The 18,556-nt window shown below is 39.9% G+C and overlaps 2 protein-coding genes across 2 annotated transcripts in view; one reads left to right on the top strand and one right to left on the bottom strand.

The window, feature by feature from the left end:
* Positions 1-8,485, top strand: part of fkbp16 (FKBP prolyl isomerase 16) — a 28,901-nt gene extending 20,416 nt beyond the window's left edge. Inside the window, exons 5-9 of the mRNA XM_083973763.1 lie at positions 2,811-3,028; positions 5,346-5,527; positions 5,770-5,847; positions 7,731-7,868; positions 7,966-8,485. Of these exons, the coding sequence (XP_083829889.1) occupies positions 2,811-3,028; positions 5,346-5,527; positions 5,770-5,847; positions 7,731-7,868; positions 7,966-8,052 (703 nt within the window). The 3' untranslated portion in view covers positions 8,053-8,485. The remainder of the gene's footprint in view (positions 1-2,810; positions 3,029-5,345; positions 5,528-5,769; positions 5,848-7,730; positions 7,869-7,965) is intronic.
* Positions 8,486-8,787: 302 nt separating this feature from the next.
* On the bottom strand, positions 8,788-18,533 carry rasef2 (RAS and EF-hand domain containing 2; the record flags this gene model as incomplete). Its single annotated transcript, XM_083973045.1, has 17 exons — positions 8,788-9,076; positions 9,175-9,251; positions 9,362-9,475; positions 9,568-9,682; positions 9,805-9,886; positions 9,974-10,118; positions 10,917-11,018; positions 11,097-11,286; positions 11,370-11,440; positions 11,575-11,656; positions 12,469-12,537; positions 12,632-12,747; positions 12,839-12,916; positions 14,724-14,819; positions 15,181-15,271; positions 16,727-16,879; positions 18,217-18,533. The coding sequence occupies 17 exons, from the start codon at positions 18,531-18,533 to the stop codon at positions 8,968-8,970; spliced, it is 2,007 nt and encodes a 668-aa protein (XP_083829171.1). The 3' UTR covers positions 8,788-8,967.
* Between the last annotated feature and the right edge of the window lie 23 nt (positions 18,534-18,556).

Genomic DNA, 18,556 nt, shown 5'->3' with positions numbered 1-18,556 from the left:
GTTACATAATGCGCAGCCTTCGGAATATTGTGTAATATTTTGAGATAAGAGTGGAGAAAAGTGTGCAAGAACAACAGACGGGTACATTATGCTCAAAGGCTGCACAAACTGTGCAGTGAATCGTTTGGAGATGGTGTCACATTCTTAGTTTGCTAGTAAAACGCATGACATTAACAGAGAGAGGAAACCGCCTGTAACGGTCAAATGTTCGAGGCCCATTTTAGAAAGACTAACATCACCCAGTACAACTCAAGCCATATGTTGCATGTTCTTCATAAATGAATCAACTGTCTTCTTCTCTGCTGCTCTTGAACGCTTGTTACACATCTTGGCTGACAAGTCTCTGATCCTCCTAAACATGCAGTAGTTATGCAAAAACAAGCTGACAGGAGTAAACGCTGCTGTCAGAAATACTTCAGACCGCCTTCTAAAAGACCTGCACCTACTCGCTCACAGCCCAGAACGATAACGTCTCTGTATTCTACTTCCTCCCATCGTGAGCGCAGGGATCCGGCTCAGGTTTCTGAGGCCTCGACTCAACTGCTGGTTTCACACTCCTGTGACAGTGCACAAGGTCTCTAGAGAGGAGAGGTGAAAGGGTAATTTGATCCCACCTGCTGACATAGCCTCACAGCAACTGGGGATATAACTAATTCTGTTTGACAGACATAAATTGTGTCATTGACACAAGCAGTTTGAATAATTCATGACCTGAGCCAACTCCCTGTATTATCACTTTGCAGGAAACGGTCACGTGGGTGAAGCCTGCGGGGAAGTTTCAGATCTTGTTGTGATGAGCTCAGTGATCCTTCTCAAAGATGAAAAGAGTCACTTTATTTTGTATAATAGTCATTAGGATGTATTAATGTAAACGACTCATACATACTGCATTTAAATAGAAACATACAGCACGTTCTCAGCTTTCTTTATTTCTACTAGTCAACATGGTCATGAAACTGTCCTACTTTTGTTCACACTCACACCTTTGAAAATGTCCTCCACGGAGTAACTGATAATGGACTATTGTGTGCTATGTGGTCACAGGAGCCAGATGATTGAAAACCAAATTAACTTTCCTTGTGAGTGACTCTTGAGTAAGATGAAGCCATCAGTGTCTCACAGGCTCATACTGGGCTCAAATTCCTGTCTGCTTAAATGAGCCAGAGCCAGTCAGACATATTTAAATGTGTTGCATTTGAGGTGTGTGAGCTTTTGGATGCAGTCAAATTCAATATTTACTGAGAAAAGTCATCAAAGCTCATGAAAAAGCATGAATATTAAAGCAGAAGTAAGTGGTCCGGTCGTTTTCGCTAATGCTGCGTTCCAGGCAGGCTTTTGAAATCGTAAATTACAGCTTCAAGTCACAACTTACGACTTTGTAGCGTTTCAGGCAACCCACTCGTGTTTTTCCGACCTGTTTTACCGGTGAAAGTCACTATAACGGCCACTCGTAACTTCCGACCCGTGAACTCGTACCAGATCGAACTGGTACGACTTCACGGTCGGAAAAATACGAGTTTCCTTGAACGCACCATAACAGTCCTCGTCCCTACGTCGCCACATTCACGGCGTTCCTTGGCTGCACACACAGCCCTGCATGCCGTTCTCTCTCCTCATTGGATAAAAACTGTAGGATACGATAAATGTTTTCTCCTCGGCTCAGAGCAGAGCAGAGTGACTGACAGACCCGTGTTTCAGACCAAACACTCTATGTAAGTGATTGCTGTCGGAAGATATAACTATTTAAGACTTATATTAACACAAATATATCACTTACTTCTGCTTTAAATCCACTGTGTGAACTGTGTTGTGATATTGCAACTTTTGGGAATTTATGTTCAATTGATGACCGTTCTCTCACAGTGTGTTTGCATGCGTTTGACAAAATACCTGTGGCAGAGGCAGTGACATGAATCCTCAAGTATTCACTGGTGCTGTGGGATAAAAATGATTCTGTTAGTCACTGAACTTCAACTTCAGATCACACTGGAAACTCATCTGTCAGCTGACTCATCACTTCGAGGAACCAAACCTCCTTGAGGCACTCTTAGCTCCGATAAAATTTTGTTAACTGTGAAATGTTGCAGATGTTTGGAGATGAGATAATGTTGAATCATTGTGAATATATGTGTAACACATTTTCAAAGTGTTTTTAATAATAATAATATTCAATGCAAATCATCACCATTTGTGGTTCTGTAAACATCCCTGACTGACAAAATGGTTTGAAAACAGGATTAATTCCCACTCATACTCTTTCTGATAACATAAAAGAAAAATATTCTAAAGCATCACTTGCAATAGTTAAATATATTCCATGTACACACAGTGTTGTGTTCCTCAAAGCAGAGTTTGTTGTCACATGTGCGTCCAAGATGTGACAGCTACTTCTCTAATGTTTTGTTTACTGGCAGTGGGCAATTTTGGAGACAAAAGCACCAAAAACAATAAATAAAAGTAATCATATTTGACTTGCCATCCAAGTTGATTATTTTATTTTACAAAATGACAAATGGTCAACATTGAATGTGTTTGGTTTCAATATTACTGTAATGCTTCTGGTGTCCCACTCAACCACTGGTGCTCAGGGAAGTGGCAAATAACATTTTGCATTTTATTGTAATTATAAAAATGTTTTACATTATATGTTTTTATGGTATAAATTCTAATTCTCATTAACAATGTGCTGTATTTTGATCATAGGACATCTGCAATAACCTTTTGATAAAGTACCCCTCAACCCTTTTTCAGTTTCCCCTGTAGTGATATTGATTATGTCTGTGTTTGTTTTTGTGTTTGTTTATGTGCAGAGAGCCTGATATTCCGGCGTGGGCTCCTTTACTCTACCAGCTACAGCTGCTGGACATTAGAGAGAAACCAGACCCATTAACTCTGCCCATCGCAGACCGCATCCGCATCGGCAACCAGAAACGAGAGCGAGGAAACTTTCATTTCCAGAGAGAAGAATACAGCATGGCTACCAGAGCCTATTGCATGGCTCTGGATGTGCTAACAACACGTAGCCAAGGTAACCCGGTATCAAAACCTGAATTTATTCATAGAAAATATTTCCATACTGTCGTCTCTACTGGGAATGTGTCATAGTAGTTGATGTGAGCATTATCTGCACGGGGAAAAGTGAAAATAGAGGTACGGCAGAGATAAAAGTGTGTGGGCATGCACAGAAAAACACACACACACATGCAACTAACATAAAACACAGCGTTTGATAGTGAACACATCACACCACATCAGTCTGAGCCCAGAATGACATAACAGTTCAGCGCTCCCCTTCAGTCGGCAGTCACACTAATCACAGCATCACGATGCAGAGCTGCATCCATCTGAGCCGAGGGCCTCCATAAATGTTTTTTGCTTAATTCTTTTGCATAATCAAAGCTAATCAACTCTCATGTCATTTCCACCTTCTTAATCACTTTAATCATTGACGAGGCAGGGTGGGCCCGAGAGGAAAATGTGACTGAACAAGTCAGTGAGGAGAAAAACATGAACTGTTTCATAATTTGTCAATGATGGTGGACCAGCGAGTAGATTCACTGTGGCACTGAGGAGAGGAGTTTATCAGGGCATCAGGGTCATGTAATTAGTGAATGAGAAGACAACTGGATAAAAAAATAATAATCATGAAGCAGAGGCACCAACATGTGAACTCCTTCTCAGCTGTTCCGGGCCGATCAGACTTAATTTACATATTACAATTTATGACATGAGGGGATTATGAATCACTCTAATCAGTTAAGCAGCAACCACATGCAAGTAAACATGAACCCTCACAAACACTGTATGCAGGTTTTCAATGAGAAGTTTACAGATACGTTTTCTTGATGGAAGTAAGTAAATGAGATTAAGTAGGGATTAAGAAAGGAAGAATCAAAAGAAGAAACAAGAAACCAAGGAATCTTAGCTGTAGTTTTGGAAATACCAAGATTGTGGAGTTGTAAAGAAAAAAAAGTTCTAAAAACATTAAAATGCCAGTCATGAATAATGACTTCAATTATCACAAAAACTTTAAAGGGACAAAATTAGTGTGATAAATCACACCTTTGCTATCACAGCTACATGACATCCCAAATGAACAATGTTCTTTGCTTATAAAAATGAGAAGGCAACAGACTCAGACATCTGCAGACTCAAGAAATTAAAGCTGCACTTGTCAAAATTTTTATATATCAAAAATGGCCATGTGTGTTAATGCCCCCCCACCCCCACAACCACACACACACACAATCTTTTACTAACTGACTTACGTAGCTTTGCTACCGTTTTTAAGCTGTTGTTGTTTTCTGCCTCACAAACTCAGTCTCGTCATCCTTGCTTCCAGCTGCTGCAGCAGATGTTTACAGCTGAGAATTCAATTCAGTTTTATTATATAGCACCAAATCAAATCATGTGTTATCTTGAGGCACTCTATAGAGTAAAGTCAAGACCTTACGCTATTACAGAGAGACACCCAACAGCTTCCACCACAAGCATGAGCACTTGATGCCAGTGGAGAGGAAAAGTTTCATTTTAACACAAAGGAACGTCCAACAGAACTAGACTAAGGGTGGGCGGCCATCTTCTGCAACAGGTCGGGTCAAGCAATAGTTGACAAGCGAGACTGGTTGCTGTAGTGGTAATAATGATAAAATCTGTTGAAATAGCCACCGTACGACCACCAAGCACCAAATTAAAGTCAGACAGTCAGTGACAAACCTGATATTTCCCTTTAAGTGTGAGAGACAATATCAGGAAGCCATAAACACCTTGGGTGTGTGCAAACGTTTGCCACAATCTTATATAGTGATAATAATATGTCAGTGTTGTGATTACATGTTGTTCCGCTTCCCCCAAGTGACAATAAAAAAAAAACACTTGATACCGCTTTAAATAATCCAAGTTGGGACAACGTCCTTACTGGAATCTGCTTTTGGAATTCAATCGTAAATCTGAAAAATTAAGTCATGACATGAACCCCTACAGATGTTGTCCCTAAGCTGCTGATATTTATTACCCATCATGCTCAGGGCCAAGAATAAAAGTGCTTCTTACTTGGCCCAACAGTGTATTCAGCTGGACATAGATGGGTCTAATGATGAAACCATCTAGCAGTCAGAGCGGGGACAGTAATACAATACTCAGCTGAATAGAAAAACAGAAGGTGAGCTAACTTTATAATGACACCCAATGGGAGTTTCTTTTTGTAAGTACATCTATTGTATTTAAAGTTCTCTCTCCAATTAGATAGTTCATCAGTGCCTAACCTTTGTTTATAGGTGTTTTGCTGTTCAAATGTCCGTGACAGGTCATAATGTGATCAGCTGTGTGGCTTTGTCTCTGTACAGATGGTAGCGATGGTGGCGTGGTAGCAGAGGAGGAAGAGGTGCAAGACTACCGGGTTAAATGTTTGAACAACCTGGCAACCGCTCAGCTCAAACTGGAGCAGTTCGACGAGGCGCTACACAGCAGCCGGGACGTCCTCACCCTCGAGCCGAACAACGTCAAGGCCCTTTTCAGGGCAGGAAAGGTGAGGGCTCATCCTGTGGTGCTATTATTGAGAGACAACATACACTGTAGAGCATCTCATTGGATCTCTATCAAGCCATAAATAATTATTGCAGGGAGAGTTCCTGGAAGGAAGATGAATTTGTTTAATATGGGATTATATCTAATTATTTTAGAGGAAAAAATAGCTGCCTGTTTGCAGCCTGTTTTGATTTATGGGCCCTCCAGCACTGCTCACACTGTAGGTCCTCTAATCTCTTTCAGCTCCTGTCAGACAAGGGTGAATACAAAGAGGCGATGGAGGTGCTAAAAAAGGCCTTGAAACTGGAGCCGGCCACCAAGGTGAGATTTTGTGGATGAGCTGGTCCATCCCAGTCCCCATATTTCTTCCACGTCTGCCTGTGAATCCCATCCATCCCTCATATACACAAAGGAAAGGTCATTCTAAAATTATGCCACCATTATCTCAATCAACCAATCAATACAAATAAAAAAAAAATGGTGAATCACATCTGTGCTCTGAAATACATGACAACAAAAGGTTACAGCAAATTAAAAAAGAAAGAAAGAAGAATTTTAACTTGGCATGGCTGGACTGTGACTCATCTGTCATTATTCAAACACTTTAGTCAACAATGAACCAGCAGATGTAAAAAAAAAAAAAAAAAAGATTTAATTTACTATATTTCAACATGTCGCAAGCAACAATTTCCTGGTGAAGTTTAGTCATTTAATTATACTAATAAAGTTATAAATACTGTTCATCATGAAGGCGTCACGGCTGTCTGAATCAAATTTCATGGCAATTTGATTTTATAGTTGAGACATGTCACTCAAAACCAGAAATACATGTACCAACCTTAACAGTAGCAAAAAAGGAAGATTAGTGGGATCAACAAAGTCGATAAAAACTAAAATAAATAAAAATAAATAATTGATACCTGCACTAGTTCATGTCTGTTAACAGACTGTGGGTCTGATTCAGACACACTGGCCTCAGTTATGATCAAATCTCAATCTCGAAATTGAGTTGAATGGAGTGAACTTAAGGTTCCACCTCATTATCCTCACACTACTCAGTTCTTCTCATCCACACCCAGCTGCCTATTTTCCTTTCATCTTGTCATTTAAAAGAAAAATAGTTTCTGGGAAGCTGTGGTCTTGTTGCAAACAAAACCCCCTCATATTTAGTATGAAAGTTTCAAGTTTACACACACACACACAGCCGTTCACACATTAGCCTGAAGAAAATCCCGCTGAACTACTTTCCGTACTTCTGAAGGCCTGTCCCGTCTTGTTTGTGTGGTTTGTCTAATCTGCCAAATCCTCCACAGAGGATCTGGCAAAATGCACATCTGGCAGTCTACAGATGTGGCCACACTGTTCAGAGTTGTCCAGCAAACCTGGTAAAAACACATGCATGCACTGAATTTTGTCACTGTGAGGACGGTCGGGTCGTGCGCCGTAAAACTAGTTGGGCGAAGGTAAGAAAGAAACTTAGTGGTGCTTTCCAGCCACAGTGGAGACTTTCCACACTGTGTAATTAAGATAACTGGTCAAGAGAAGTGTATTTGCTACAAAAACAAACAATAATCTCAGCTGAGAAACTTTAATTCAGTTTCGTTTTTTGACACACAGCAGGGTGGGTTTGAGTAAGACGACGTGAAGAATCCATTCATCTGTTTACAACAGACTGGTCCCAGAGTTACAATGACCTGACCTATAGGGCACACTGCCACACATACGACTGGTCCTGTCTAGACAAAACTAAAATATCTACTGCTTTGGTAATTACACCCTTGTCTCAGCACTGGATAAAATACACTGGAGAAGCCTGATTTAGCTGCTCTGTGAGAAAGTTATTGTACTGCAGTCTGTAGACGATCACTGGAAAGACAATGCACATGTGGTTATGAGCTGCAATTGTTTCTTATGAAAATCTCCAATTATGAAGCTAATGAAGGCATTTACAAAAAAGGGTGTAAAGTTTTTTGAATTAACATTTTTTTGAATTTTATAAGGAAAATTAAAAAAACAACATCATGATCAAGTTTTGGTTTCTTTGAAGCCTTGGTCATTTAAGCTTTCTTAGGCTTTGCATTTCAGACCTCTGCTCTCACCTGCTGGATGTTTTTAGTACTGCAACTTTACTTTCCTCTCAACATCAGATATAGAGAAATCTGATCTGGTGCATTTGCATTTTTTTTCACCCCCCTTTTCTTTAGGCAATTCACGTTGAGTTATCTAAGCTCGTCAAAAGACAATCGGGAGGCAAAGAGACCCAGGAATGGAAACCCAAACCTGCAGAGGTGCTTGGAGACAATATTGCACCTTTTCTGATCCCTTCAAAGAAGAAACCATCTGTAAGCCAAAACAGGAATATCACAAGTATGTAGTATATGTTTTTCTAACGGTCAGCAGAGTGGATTTTGACTGTGTGTCTTTGCTGTGGTGTTTTAGGGAATTTCCTGGAAGTTTATACTCGGCGCTCTGGTGGTGGCCTTGGGAAGCTTAGTGACGTCAGTGATTATGACTGCGAGACACTGAAATCTTCTGCTGGTGCACTTTAAACATCATCGCCATCTTTGTCACCTGAAGGAGTTAAGTTTGGTCTCCAGGCCTCTTTAGTCATTTTGTTTTAAGTGTTTTCTACAGTGAGTTCATGGGGAGGTACGCATCGCTACAGCACCTCAGCCTGAACTTGTATGTTTGCGAGTTTTGACATTGGTAGGAATTTGTCGTCAATTAAAAATATGCAGTATATATGAAATGAAGAGTAGTACAGTAACGGGTGATTCACATTAGCAGCAGAGATTTTTGCTGATCGATTCAACAGAGGTTTCTTACGGTAACCTTTCCAGTTATTTCTGTTTTATTTGGAAATGGGATTGCATTTCTTTTTGTCATAAAAAAATAGGTCTTGGAAAATGTCCTGGCGTCACAGATACTCTAATAAGAACATCTATGGCACTTTTGTAAAGTCTGTAACCAAACCACAAAAAGGTTATTTTAGTAAACAAGTAATACTTTAAGCATCATAAATCTGTGAAATTCTGCTTCAGTAAATAAAAGTGTTAAACAAACCTGCACTGTAATGTCTCTGACATTGATGCTAAAATAAAAAAAGGTTTCAAAACTTGAATATACTGTTTTTCTCTTGATTACCCAAGAACCAAATATGTCTGTCGAAGACATTTCATCTCAAAGGCAAAAATGCATTAATTAAGTATATTTAATTAATTAAAAATAATTTGATTCATCATAAAATTACAAAGAAAAAGATTACATAGTGTACAAAGTGCAATTTTCCAGTAAAATAATCCTTCATTTTGATAAAACAAGTAACATTTATGAGAATATATTTAAACCTTCAGATTTAAATACTTTTTAAAGTTAAAACAGATTATTTGGTTCTTCATCATAAATTTAAAACACTTCTTGTCCTTCATTGCTCTGTTGTATCTACTGACTCAGTCCGCAGCAGTTGTTCAGTGTCTTCTTTGGGTTTGTTGGACTCAGTCTGACCTGAGAATCTGACTGCCGCCTCAGTTTGACATTTTTCTTTACTTCTCTGTGGAAAATGGAAAAACGGGTTGAGTGTTGCCATGGGTTGTGAAGGAAAAACACTTTACACTCTATCCCCCTCTCTCTGTCTCTGTGGCCTCCTACCTCGCTAGATGAAGCACAGCCTCAACGACATTGGTTCCTTCTTTGGCACTTGTTTCACAGAACAAGGCGCCGTATGCCTATGAGGAAAGTATTAACATACCTGAGCGCAGTCAGTTTATTTAGATGCCTGGGAGGCCAGGCATCTGTATAAACACTTTTCCATCAGATGGAATGAAAAGTTACACACCTTGGCCAACTTCTCTCCGTGCAAACTGCTCACACAGCTTCCCTCTGCTAGCTGCTCTCTGAGGTCCACCTTGTTTCCAATAACACACATGGGGATTTTCTCATCCGCTGAATCCTGTAGAGGAACAAAGCACACTGTGAAATATATACTTCCTTTTTGGCGAGGTCATTCAATGCCACTTATGTCTCACTCAGTTTTCCACACACCTGAATCTGATCCACCCACTCCCTGATGTTGAGGAAGCTGCTTTCTGAAGTGACGTCGTAGAGCAACAGGACGCCATGAGCTTTACGGAAATAAGACCTAGCAATACTGCGGAACCTATGGTACAAATATAACCCTATTTTTAGTCTAGTAAAATTCCAACATGGCACATTGTTAATTGACAGCAACAAGATTTCCCAGGCGCTACTTCCTTGAGAAACACTGAATCAGTGCAGTACCTCTCCTGCCCAGCTGTGTCCCATATTTGCAAGCTGGTCTTCTCTCCATCCACCAGCATCCTCTTCATTTGGAAGTCGACTCCTGAGAAAGAAAAAGCAGATTTAAAAGTCTGAAATCAAGAATGTGTCAGGGGTTTACTAAATGTGACATATTTGCCATGGCACCCACCCAGCGTTGTCTGAATGTCTCCTCTGAACTCGTTGAGCGTCAGTCTCAGCATGAAGCTGGACTTTCCAGATCCAGCGTCTCCGGCTAAAACCAGGCGGTACATTGGAGCAGGTTCCTCGCCTTCATATATGTCCGTCTCTAATGGCTGCATAAAAGGACACAGACTCAGTATATGTGGGACTTCTTCATGTTTGATATCATCCGTAGCGTTAGTATTTCACGATTTGGATCTTCCTTGGTTTCTGACCTCGGAAATTATTGTTTGACTCTAACAAGATAAATCATATTCATCTGGTAACATTAAATATGTTATCATTAGGACAAGATGTCTAGTCACCTTGATATGGTTGAAACTGAAAATGCTTATAGTACATATTAAGACTATTTAATTTTTAAAGCTTTAATATAACTATTTCAACATGTAATGTTATTTCAGTTACTTTACGTTTTATATACACTACTGTCCAGCCCAATTTTTCAGCTCTAACTGGAATTTAGATAACTGGAGCTTTGCTTCTCATGTTTTGGCTCATTATTTCATGCTACAGCCAACTGTTACAGTACATCAACCCCTGAACAACCAGTTTGTCTTCCTTTGTTAATGGCCTACTCCTCACCATTTTGATAGCAATACACTGTACTACTTCCTGCAGAACAGTATTGTGCTAATGATGCATCACAGGGTGTGGTAAGTTTGTTCCAACATGGCCTTTGTACAGACAGAGAGTTTCCAAGTAAATAAATAATAGTTGGGACGCCTGTAGGAAGTGTTTGCATTAACTTTCAAAGTTTAATTTACTTCTATTTCTGCAGGAAAACTATCAACATTTATAAGCCCTGATAAACGCCTGTTTCTGTGATATTTAGATGATTTGTCAGTTTTTGGTGACCTAGTTAATACTTACAATGGGGTGTTATACATTAAAAGGTTCAATTATTTTACCTTTGTTGAAAATGCAGACAAACGTCTGCGTAAGGATGACGCAATGGAGCTCGCCCTGCTGGGAGCCACCGACACGGTAGCCTCTGATTTGACCTCCGATATCTGTAACAGATGAGTCCTGCGAGCTCAGCAGCTTATTGATATTATGTGACCCATTTCAACCTAATGTTGTGTTCAAACCTCCACATCAGACGGGACATAGGAGTAACTGTGGTGCACCGTTTCCACTGAGTCTCTGCTGTCGTCACTGTCATAATCACTGGCTGAGCTCTCGGCTGTGTCCATCGTCACAGAGACTCCACTGTCCAGGTATCTATCGGCCCAGGAAGCCACATGAGAGTAAGTGGTTTTGCTGGGATCCAACTCTGAGCTGCAACAAAAGCACACTGGGTTTAGCTGTGACAGTTTCATCAACCAAGCTCAATCTGCAGATTCAAAAAAAACTTTATATACCTGGATTGGTCGAGTGTGCTCTGTCTGAGGGGCTTCATCCTTCGGGCTGGAATTTCATTTTGAGGAGACAGCTGTTGAGCAGATTTAAAATGTCAGTCAGGAAACTTTTACACCTCAACTAGTGAAAACAATTTACCGTCAGCTTCTATCTGATGTAGAGCCAGTAGGTATGAGGAAATATATCATCAGCAAACAACAGACTCACCCTTCTTTTAGCTGCAACCACTTCACTTGCCAGCGCAGAGCGAAGCCCGTCATTGCTGTCATACAGATTTTTATTCATTTCCCTAGCGATGGGTTCAAGGAAATACAAGACAAGATGTGCAGTTAAACTTAAAGCATTATTCTAAACTTAATTATGCTACTATTTATGGAAAATAACCTGCACAGTCTACCAAATACATTACTTCTGGTATTAAGTTATCGGGTTATTTCACACAAATATTTTATAATCATTATTTCAACATTTAATATATAATTCATAACACATTATGACTGTGAAGAGGCACAGTATGAGGCCATTATAATATCTGCTATGAAGACATATTTTATTACAACTGTCTCCACTTACTGGTGCTCATGGGAGTAGTTACAGTTTTTACATCATACATTATAGTGTGTTATAAATCAAATGTCAAAATTTATATAGAATCTGTAAAAGTTAAATGGGGAGTTAAAGAGATGTGTTACAGCTCCCAGTGTGGTCTGTGCACATAATCTCTGCAGAGACATATTGCTGACGTTGCTTTTAAGTGCAACTTTCAGTGGCAATTTCCTATTTTTAATGAACCCCACAAGCGAATTTCGGCTCACCTCCGTGGTATTTTGGTGGGAGCAGAAATCTCAGAGACATCTCTTTAAAACCTGAGCAATTAAAACTTAAACTCTTTGTCTGGCTCGATGCTACTTGAGGTCAATGAGAAAATATGTTTTTGATTCCCCAAGCCTTCAATACAAGGAGCAGTAATTAGCAACTTTTCAAATTTCTCAAAAAAGTCGACAGTTTGTAAACCAATTCTGCTAACATGCTTTTTATGACGCCAAAAAACATTTGCTAATTATCCAAGCCAGACGTTTATTATGTCAAAGACATACTTACTGGAGGATCTGAATCTGACTGGCGTATGACTGGTATTCAGTCACCATCATCTTCAAATCATCTGTTTCTCTGTAAACACATACACACACCATGTTGGATGCTTAATCATATTTTACATATATATCAAACGTGAGCTGAGCTTGATATTAGCACTGTGCCCCACCTTTCATGTTGAGCTTTCTGATCTGCATACATGTTCTTCAGCTTGTCCAGCTCTGTGTGCAGGATGGCAATGTTTGTCTCGGCTTGCAACAGAGAGACCCGCAGCTGCTCGTTTTCCTGTGTGGACATTTAATGAAGATCTGGAACAGTTCTACACAGCATACATGTGACTCATTCATCTAATTCAAGCGCCTCCAACATGACTTACCTGGGAGAGATCACTGATTTGTTTGTTCAGTTTGAGCAGCTCCTCCTTTGAATGGTTGGATTCAGAGTCCTCTTGGCTCTTGAGAGGAGACAGTTATTACAAATATTTTGTTTAGCAGTGTAGATACTCAAAGTGGAAGCCACAGTGGAAGAATAGTTCTCGGATTGGCCAACAAAAATATAAAATCATACCCACAACAAATCCAAGGTGTTCGGGCCAATTTGAGAGTTAAAAAAAAAAATTTTTAATAACAGGGCCTTCTTTTGAAAAACACAAACCATTATTGCTTTTATAAGAATCCCTATGATCAACTTTTTAAAAATAACTGTGGCTGAAAAATGTGGATGGGTGGCGCATTTCACAATAAAAAAAATAATTTGTCAGTGTCCTCCAACAACACCATTTCTAAATTACCTGACATATCCTTGGCCTCGGTGTGCTGTAATCTCTTGCAACTTTCCATCCCACATAAATACCAATACAAATATATCAGACTGAGGAAGCCTTTTTGATCAGTGCTTTTCTTTGTAAAGCCCTTAAGACATAATAACCTGGACGACTGAGAGTCCTCACAGACACAGTGCAAACTGACCAAGTTCTTTTTTGATGCTTCATTCTCCAACAATAAACACTGCCGATATTGAACATCTTTTCTGTTGGTAGAAATGCTCAAGGTGGGATTTTATTTTTGGATCTACTGCAGTCGCTTCCTGGGTAGATACTGACTTGTATTACAGAATTAGATTTCATCTAGATACAGTACCACCACTAAACAACTACAGGACACCGCTTCATTTCTTTTTAATAAACAGACGACTATGGTCGTGCAATCCTTGGCTGTTTGTGTTTATATTCTCTAATTCACTTGGTTATACAAAGCAGGTTTACTGTGGAAATGACTTTCTAAATGTGTGTTACTGAAAAGGAGGAGCTCACTGATTTTCACTGTCAGCAGCTGTCACTCTTGTTGGGAATGTGCTAGAGAAAACAAAAATCACTGAAGATGACCATTCACAGTTCTTGCCTTCTAAACATGCCAATCTAAATAGCCAGTACAGGCATGACAAAAAAGTTGAATTTTGTTGTAAATCTAGTTTTGCTCAATTCCCATACCATTATATCTTGATGCTGTGTTAAAAAAACACACAATGTGTAAAACATATTACACATTAAAAAATGGGAGCTAGTGGACAGACAAACGTGTGTGAAACATTGTGTGGTGAGGTAGATTTGCGAGCAGAAGTGAAGACATATTATCCTGTACCTTTTTTTATATGAATATCAAACTAATTTCTGTCTCACTGCACTTTAACACACTTGGGTGTATAAGCACCTGTAGTTAGAGCAGAGCTTTCCATTCACAATGAGTAAACACAAAGCACAACAGTCCCCCCATACAGCCTCCATGTTCATGTTTTTCCTATTCTTTCTTTCTCTCTGCATTGTGACCTTTCTGTTTCTTATCTTTTTCTTTTTGTACTTTGTACTTCTATTCATTCAGTATACAAACGGTCATACGGTTCTCTCACTTTTACCACTACTGTACATTTTCCGGTTTAGCATTTTTCTTCTACCTATTAGAGGTGCAGGAGCCACATTTGGTCAAGAGGGGTCACTGGAGACACATCTGAAATGCATCTGACTCTCAGCTGAATCCTGATATACAACAGATCTACTGTATGCAGAGGCAAGATATTAGGTCTTAATAGGTTCTCTTTCATAGGTTGCCTAAAAGTAATGGGAAACATTTAGAGAACACCTCCCAGGAAGTAAGGCAAGGCTGACCAAACAAGTGGTTGTGTGTTGTCTTTCAGGTACTGTGGCTTTCCAGGTTGTGAGAAAACATTTTAGGCATCTTCTTGCACATCTGTGTGGTGAACCTTACCTTTAGCAGTCGCTCCACTGTTGCATGCAGGTCTGCAACCTCATTCTCGTGCTTCCTTTGCATGGAGGCCATAATTCCTTCGATTCTCTTACTCTCCTACAAATATGAAACCAAAGCGGTGAAGAGGCCAGCTCAGGCCTTGAAGAGCAGCTTTCATCTTACTTAACAGAGGCTCTTTGTGAGGAGACATGTAACCTGCTGCTGTGTGCTGCACCACAAATATGCAGGTAGCTCAGAAGACCAAACAAGAAATATATAGAAAAGCTTACTTCACCATCAAATAAAAATACTTTCTTTAAGTCTATATCTCAGTCCACTGTTTATTGATTAAATGCAGCTGCCTATAACAGCCAATTCATCTGGCGTGATACATTTCACTTGGATTTTTTTATTTTAAACATTAGAGTGAATCATAGGAGCAGCAGTTCACAATAAATCCTGCAGGTATCCCACTCACCTCATCTCGCACCCTCTCCTCTGTTCTGGCAAGTTGTTGCTGTATATCGTCCTCTAGTTCTGCCAGCTGACTGTTGTTCATATCCTCAGCTCTGTTTGAACAGAAATGTACATTCAAGTTGATGCAGGCCGCCTTAAAAAGAATCAGAGCAGTGCTAGAGATTAATCTAGTCGGTATTAACGCAAGAATCCATTCACTAACTCTCTGTCACTTGTGCCAGACTGATTTTAGTCTAAACACGCTGCTCTGCTCTCGTCAGACAGCTCATGAACCAACCAGAGGCGGGGGAGGGACAGACTTTGAGAAGCAGATTCCACAACTTTTGAGTGAATTTTTGCTCAATAAAGGCTCTCACAAGTTTTAGTTTTGTTAAGGTTTTATATAGAAATGTAAAAAAAAAAACAGATCTGTTTAGTGGAGATAAGGTAGAATAGATGGGAAAATCTAGTTTGTGAAGAGAGCAAAAGAACAGGCGGGGCAGCACATTTAAGTCTTCCTACTTCCTTGAATAAAGAATGTCTCCTTTCTCATGCCATGTAGTTACTGAACCACAGTAAGGGCTTAAACACTAAACAAAAACATCTCAGACACACAATCTTTTCCCATGGGTAAGATTCAACAGCTAATTCAACGTACTATGTGAGGGATCACTTTACGGATTTAAGAAGGAAATTGCCAAGAGCTTTTACAATAAGTATTTACTGGCCCTCTTGTTCAGCTTGAATGTCATTAACTACTGTTAAAAGGGTGACAACATCTTCTGTTGTCCACTGCCAAGTTGCCAACCACTGCAGAGTGATTTATGACAATATTTGTGAACATAATGTTAAATACAATATTAAAAATGTAATATTTTTTTATATTCAACCTGTGTGTGGGTTTTAATTCTGAGATGACCTCATGAACAATAAGCTGTTTTTAGCAAAATGCTCAGATAAGCCAACTAGGCTATACCCACCGGCATCAAATGGCAGGTAAACAGAGTAAAGTGGGTGATTAGCTGATAAAGGCATTTCCTTAGCAGTTGGTGGAGAGACCAAAACTGAGCTTTAAGGAGGGTAAAGACATTTTAAGTATGGACTACCAATTAACTGAACACATAATGTAGTCTGCTTATCTTGAGGGTATATAGAGTGGTTTATCTCAGCTGACATAGTAGTAGTCGTGCTTTTAGATTTAAAGAAGCCTGAGGTTTACAGCCACAAGAGGGCAGCAGGTCACCACAACTCTCAAGTCAAAACAAATCTGCAACTGGTTTAGTTTCAGTAAGGATGATCATGACTGTTTATTAAATTCTGAAAACAAGAAAACTCACCTGATGTTTTCATCACTTTTTTTCTTCTACACGTTCACTTTTATATGTTATTAATGTCACTGCTCTTCTCATACATATTTTAGCCACATATACAAAGTGTCCATCATCATCATGATATGTGATTTTATTTATTGTTTAAATAACACCCTGCTTTGTTTCTAGTTCAAAGGTCACACGTTGTTCTGAAATGTAATAGGCCCTGCAAAGGAAAACTGTGATGTTTGTGCGTACCGCTTCAAACTGGTCTCCAGCTGTTCACACTCCAGTCTGGTGTCCAGGCTTTGACTGATCAGAGAGCGGATGATTTCCTCATACTGCTGCAGCAGAGTCATGTTTGCAGAGGAGTGAATAGTCTGGTAAAGATCAGCCAGCTGCTCCCTGAGACTACAGGAGGAGGAGAACAAATAGTCATGAACAGTAATGGACAGGTCAGTGGTGTTTTCTCACTGTCAAACCCCACCCAAAACTGATTTTTATTCCTGGCGCTCACTCATATGTTTGAAATTCTTAGGTTTTCACCACAACATTTAATAAGCACTAATTGTGACATGTCAGCAATTAAAGTTAATTTTGATGAGACATACATAACCTTTAGGCATAACAGCATAAGTAAAATATTACATAAAATAATCAACAAACTTGAATGGCCCTACGTCACATACCTTGGCATCATTTGGTCCAACAACCGAGCACAGAGCTCACACACAGAAAACATTTTTTAGATGTCAATATACCTAAATAAGTAGGCTACCAGTGACTATAGGCCTATGCTCCTTCTGAAGTATTCGGATCTGCCAAAACAACAGGACAACCCTCATCAAAAATGAAGAGTTGCCAAAAACCAAATCACTCCCTACTATTGATCACTTAGACCAATTAGGCTACCTTTTTGCATCAATTCTTGTTTCAAGAAACACACAAGCACACCTTTCTAAATGACATAAGCTACCCTGACTGACAGTTTATTGCACACCTAAATCTAACACAATCAAGGCCTACTGCAACAGGCCGCAATAAATCCAATGGTTATGAAGACCATAAAAGGGGTATTCAACTTTATAGTAGCCTACTCTCAATAGTGATACTATTTTAGCACAATTTCCCTAAAAAAAGTTTTAGTTTGACGGAATGTCCACTAACAAAGCATTTTCCTGAGCTTTCATCAGCATGACACGGTTTTGTTCAGGTTTGCTCAGTTGCCATGGGGAGGGCACACATAGGAACACACCTGTTGATTAGGCTACCTATGACATCAGAGCTAATTCATTACACCTGCTGAGAGTAGGATTAGACCATGATGCGACTATTAAAGGCAACGAGTTAGGCTACGTGTTTTGTCATGATTTATTTATGATACTAACATGACTTATACTTATAATATCAGGCTACGACTTAAAGTAAATTTAATGTTAAGTTTCTATACAGTCACACCTGTATGATTAAACTGCTGAGGGGCTCTAAAACTTGGATTGGCTTCAACTGTGTCCGATTTGTGAGCAACAAAGACTCTCCGAAAGTTAGAAAATTAAGTTACAAATCCACGTTTCAGTGGATAAAATGAAGACAAAACGACCCAGTGAGCTTCCAGCGTAGCCCTTGGCCAGTGTTAAACTGACGGTTAAAATGTTTAAGTCAGTCACCTTTGTTTGGCTAGATCCTGGTAAACACAACACGAGGAGCAGCAGCAGCAGGTAGCCGGATGTAATTTTTTTTTTTTTTACCTCTCAGACAGGAGAGCCTCCGCGTCTATCCTGCTCACAAACTCTTCCCACGAACAGACTTGGGTTTGGGACGACCCACCAGCAGCGCCGAAAGACGCCAGGTCCAGAGTCTCGGACACGTCGTGAAACCTTGACGCAAACTGGCTGAAGTCGATGAATCCATCTTCGTCCGCGTCGAACTTGTCGAACAGAGTTTTGATCTCGGTGTCGGCGACGTTCAGCTCCCTGCAAACAACCGTGAAGTCCTCGTACTCGATCTTCCCGGACTTGTTCACATCGCAAGCGGAAAATAGTCTCCGAAGACTGGGTCGGTCCATGACCAAGTATTAAAACACACGCG

This window comes from Trachurus trachurus (genome assembly GCF_905171665.1).
Source record: "Trachurus trachurus genome assembly, chromosome: 6".
Lineage (NCBI taxonomy): Eukaryota > Metazoa > Chordata > Actinopteri > Carangiformes > Carangidae > Trachurus > Trachurus trachurus.
Note: the sequence above shows the minus strand (reverse complement) of the source record. Positions and strands in the feature narration are given on the sequence as shown.